Source organism: Ipomoea triloba, chromosome 11 (assembly GCF_003576645.1).
Source record: "Ipomoea triloba cultivar NCNSP0323 chromosome 11, ASM357664v1".
NCBI lineage: Eukaryota > Viridiplantae > Streptophyta > Magnoliopsida > Solanales > Convolvulaceae > Ipomoea > Ipomoea triloba.
In genome coordinates this window covers 17,276,135-17,281,163 of record NC_044926.1, presented here as the reverse complement: position 1 = coordinate 17,281,163, position 5,029 = coordinate 17,276,135, and the positions used below count along the sequence as shown (strand labels likewise).

Genomic DNA, 5,029 nt, shown 5'->3' with positions numbered 1-5,029 from the left:
TATAAAATCAACTCCATGGTTTTTTTTTTTTTTTTTTTTTTTTTTTTTTTAAATCATCAACTATTGATGAATTTTGATATGTAGTTGTATGTGATTAGTAATCAACTTTGTTATAATTTGAACTCTCTATCTCTACATGTGTGTGTATGTGTATATTAGAGTGAGCACAATTGTAAAGTCGATATTCACATTATTAATAAAGTTGGTTCCGTGTATACACCATTACCAAATTTAATATATAATAATAATATAATAATAATAATATAATAATAATACTTTTTTTTTATTTTTAAAAAAACTTGTAACTAAGAGCAATTAAGGCTCCTTAATAAATGAATGAGTTTTTGCTTTTTAAGGCTTCCTCATCTTGTTGTTAATTTCAAAAGAGAAACAATGCTTCTCTTATATAGAGGAGCTCAAATGAGCTCCTCTTCATGAGTTATCAATGTGGGATCAAAAACTCTAACTTGTGTTTTAAAAAATTATTTTATATATAATTTTATTTTGTATTATTATTATTATTATTATTGTTGTTGTTATTAATATTATTATAAGTTTTATTTTATTATTACATAATAATAATAATAATAATAATAATAACAACATGAATGTCCTTATTATTATTATTATTATTATTACATATTTTATAAGGGTATTTTTGTCTTTTAAAACATATTTCATTTCTATTCCTTAAACCAACCAAACACTGTAATATAATTCCTAAAGTCCATTCTTTCCGCGAACCAAACAATAGAATACAATTCCTATTCTATTCCTTGCCTATTCTATTCCTTATGAAATAGCATTTTTATTACCTCAAAATTCATTCCGTGAACCAAACGTGCTGTAAATATATTGTGAAGATAAGGAAATGTAAGTGATTTGAGAGAAAGAAAGGTAGGTAGGCAACGTAACGGCCGACGACGAAAATTTATTAGGAAATTATTATAAATTAAAGTACCCAACTTTTATTAGTGCCACTTTACTTTGCTTTGCGTTGCTTTTGTTCAAGGTGCAAGAGAGGGATCCCTCGGAGAGATTCTCACATCTTTAATTTGGATAGCTAGCAAAACTCCAAATTTATTTTTTAATAAGATGCAATGTTCAAAAGAAACAATTGCTAGGCTGTTCTACAATGTCTCAAGCTCCTTTCAACTTTTCTTGCTCTTCTCATATCTCACTTCCATTTTTCTTGCCAAGATCTTCCATCTCCTTGGTGGCAACATCTTTTTCCCAAGGTATATTCACAAACTCCGATTCTCCTTATCATCGGGGTCTGCTAATTTAGCGTTTTTTTTTTTTTTTTCCTAATGTTTTGTTTCTTCTGAACTTGACCATGTTGTTGGACGGGGAGGCTGGTAAATGGTCAATTCTATCAATTCGTGGATAAAGGGATTGTTGGGCGGAGGTCGATGAAGGGCCAAGTCCAGCATTTTGCCTCTAAAAAATATGATGGCAGTCTATAAACAAATAAAATTGTGCCTTTACTACAAGCTAAGTTTTTGACATAGTGGAAGTGTTTGATCTTAACACGTTTTTTTTTTGTTTTGTTTTGTTTTTTTTTTTCAGGAATCAAGCAGTATATGAGTTTGCAGCATTTTCGGATGAAGAAACGGAAGATGAAAATGTATATGAAAATAATTACCATGTTGGATCATCAAGAGAGCAACATCATTTTGCTTCCAACATAATTCAGGATGATCAACATCATGCGACTTTCAATGTTGAGGCCGAAGAAGAAAATATAGAAAGTGTTGGTGATGATGATGATGAAGAAGAAGCGTCCATTTATAGCTCACCCGCGACGGAACCTAATATTCCTAGTAATGAAGAAGCAGTTGAAGAGAAGATTCCCATGGGAGATAATGATTATTTTAATTCTCATGAAAATAATAATACAACCGGTCCCACATTTTCATCTCCTGCTGGCAGAAATTCAAAGAGAAATGTTTCGGACATGTCACATGAAGATGATGAAGGTTAATTTTACAATTACAAATTGTATTATTTGTTATGATTATTTTATAATTTGGAAATAAAAAGTAGTAGCAAATTAAATAATGATATATCCTTGGTTGTATCTATCATATATGTTTTAGAAAATATTTGCAAGGAGTTGATGGAAAGAGAGAAGAGAGTGGTGGAAGCAAATTTGATGCAAGGGGAGGCGGCCAAGAATAATAATAATAATAATAATAATAGTAGGTTGTTGAAAATACAAGAGGACAGAGAAGAAAATGATGAAATATTTGGGGATTCTTGCACCGTTGGATCAACTTCAAAGAGCTCATCTGAATGGAGAAGCTCCATCAAGGATTCTTGCACTGACGATCCATTCTCTTCATCTTCAAGAAGAAGTTGCCCCAAGTGGGAGTCATACACTGTTTTCCAAAAGTATGATGAAGAAATGCTCTTTTTGGATAGAATTAGCGCCCAAAAACTCCATGAAACAGGTAGCTATATATTAATTATATTCTTTCGAATTTGTGGTTTTAATTTGTTTGAATTCGATCATGCATGCAATGTTATATACTTCTATTTAATTTTATTCTCAAATTCTCAATATGTATTTTAGGATCAATTGCCAATTAAGTAATCACATCGCTCAACTAACCGAATTTTGTAATAAGGCAAAAATTTTATTTGTGTGAGAATGTATTAGGTATAGATCCTAGCTTTTCTGCAAGACAAGTTGGGTCAAGATAAAAATTTAATATTTATAATACTAATAAGGAATAAATTGTCATTTAGTAATAAGGGAAGGAATAATATTTTTGAAGAAAAGATGTACTCCATAATACTTTTACATTTTGATTTACAATTATTACATTTTTCCTAAAAGTAGTGCACTTTTCTTTATAAGGAACACTTCATTTCTACTCAGTATTACATTTTACATTTTGATTTAAAAGTATTACATTTTTCTTTAAAAGTACTATATTATTACATTTTCCATTTTTATCTAACCCGTCTCAGGGACAGTCCCTAGAGAGCCAAATTTTGTAATAATTATTTAGTTGTTGTGAAATTTTGTTCAGAATCACTTAGGTCAATAAAATCAAATCCAAGATCAATATCAGACAGGATTGTGTATAAGCTTGCACCAAAGAAACAAAGAACACTGAATTTTCAACACAACCCATACAATGAACTAGAGGGAGCTTATGTGGCACAAATATGCTGGACATGGGAAGCTCTCAACTGGAACTACAAGTATTTCCAGCGCCTTAGGGCTTCCAAATCGGATCATGGTTGCCCTGCCTATATTGCCCAGCAGTTTCAGCAGTTTCAAGTCCATCTCCAAAGGTACATAGAAACCGAGCCATATGAATATGGAAGGAGGCCTGAGGTTTATGCTAGGATGAGACTCCACATTGCTCCAAACTTGCTACAAGTCCCTCAATATAGAGGTAGGCATATATATACTCTTTAATTAAGCGCAGCTTTTAAGAGTTTAACTTTTGAAACCAATAATAGTACTTTTATAAAGTTAATTTCTTAGTGAGCATATCTCTTGTGTATACCAGAATTAGCCCTATCTGTTGAGGCATTTAGTTACCATAATTTACATGCTGTCAGGTCCGGGGCGTGGGGTGGGATTGGGGATTCAACCTTTGGGAGAAATATTGAGATTTGTGAAAATGATTTCCATACTTTTTATCCCATCTTTCCAAACTTTGATATAATTTTTTTTCTTCATTTTCTTTTTCTATTATGTATATATGTATACATATATATAAATTTGTGATTATAAATTTGATAAGATTCGGATGAGGAGAAAAGAGAAGAAGGGTTTTGCTCAAGGATTCCATCAGATTCATTTCTTCAAATAATGGAGGAAGCAATCAGAACATTCATGAATTTTCTCAAAGCAGACAAGGAGAGCCATTGCCAAATAATAGCATCTTTTTTCAAGAAAAACACAAGAGGGTCAGCTGATCCAACTCTTCTCCTCCTCCTCAAGAGAGAAAACAAAAGAGTAAGTCAAAGCAAATTTTTATTGTATATATGTAGAATAATAAATTAAGATTGCACATTTTATATATATTTCAAGTCTTAAATATATAAAGATGCATAATTGAGATATGGAGCACACATGAGTATCTCAACTTGTCACACAAGTAAAATTTGTTACAATTCTGTAGATGCGTTTAGAGTGGACGATTTCTCCTTTTTGTTACATGAATTGTTATTTATATGAGTTTAATTTGTATTAAAAAAATCGATCACTAACTTTCATATTATATTTTGCAGAAAAAGTCAAAGTTGAAAGATATGAGAAAATCAGGTGGGAAATGCTTGAGGAAAAGGAGGTTAAAAGAGGAGGAAGAATTGGAGATATTGATGGCAGAAATAGACCTGAAAGTGGTGTCTAGGGTTCTGAGAATGAAAGAGCAGAATGGTGAGCAATTGCATTGGTGTGAAGACAAGATGAGCAAAGTGAAGATCAGTGATAATGGGAAGTTACATAGAGATTCTTCACCCCTTTTCTTCCCAGCACACTGACCCATCCCATCCACCAACGTATAAACCATGCATGCTAGCTTTAGAGCTAGCCGGATGGGCCTACCTAGCTTAGATTATTGTTTCTAGCTTTTGATGATGACTAGATGATGAGTCTGCATGCATGCAATATTCCTCACTTTCATGCAACATGTTGAATATCCACACCCTATCTTTTTTTCTTAATTCTTTACATCCACAGATTCAATCCACTCGTGCATGTAATGCACCGACTCTTAATGGAGCGTGGAACGTGGCTAGTGTTTATTATACTAGTAGACTAGTAGTTTTGTGTTACTTTTTTTTTTTTTTTTTTTTTTTTNTTTTTTTTTTTTTTTTTTTTTTTAATTGTAAAATAATGAGAGTGTGCCCCTTCATATAAAGCTAGGTTACTTAGCTTGCTTGGATGTAGGGTGTCATAAATATAGTGTATAGATTAGGAAGGCCAGGGGTTGGATTCTTTCAATGAATAATTTTGACTGAGGATTCAATTCTTTTTTGTATTATTATTTTTGTTCTAAATATG

The 5,029-nt window shown here is 31.9% G+C and overlaps 1 protein-coding gene across 1 annotated transcript; it reads left to right on the top strand.

The window, feature by feature from the left end:
* Positions 1-999: 999 nt before the first annotated feature.
* LOC115996171 lies at positions 1,000-4,798 on the top strand. Its single transcript, XM_031235310.1, has 6 exons — positions 1,000-1,238; positions 1,570-1,979; positions 2,100-2,453; positions 3,039-3,410; positions 3,765-3,979; positions 4,255-4,798. The coding sequence occupies exons 1-6, from the start codon at positions 1,096-1,098 to the stop codon at positions 4,504-4,506; spliced, it is 1,746 nt and encodes a 581-aa protein (XP_031091170.1). The 5' UTR covers positions 1,000-1,095; the 3' UTR covers positions 4,507-4,798.
* Positions 4,799-5,029: the final 231 nt, after the last annotated feature.

Bases quoted from the DNA above. Each gene is read 5' to 3' on its own strand.
- LOC115996171 (XM_031235310.1), top strand. From the start codon at position 1,096: ATGCAATGTTCAAAAGAAACAATTGCTAGGCTGTTCTACAATGTCTCA. The intron at 3,411-3,764 runs GTAGGCATATAT...AAATTTGATAAG, and splicing joins ACAAGTCCCTCAATATAGAG to ATTCGGATGAGGAGAAAAGA. The intron at 3,980-4,254 runs GTAAGTCAAAGC...TATATTTTGCAG, and splicing joins TCAAGAGAGAAAACAAAAGA to AAAAAGTCAAAGTTGAAAGA.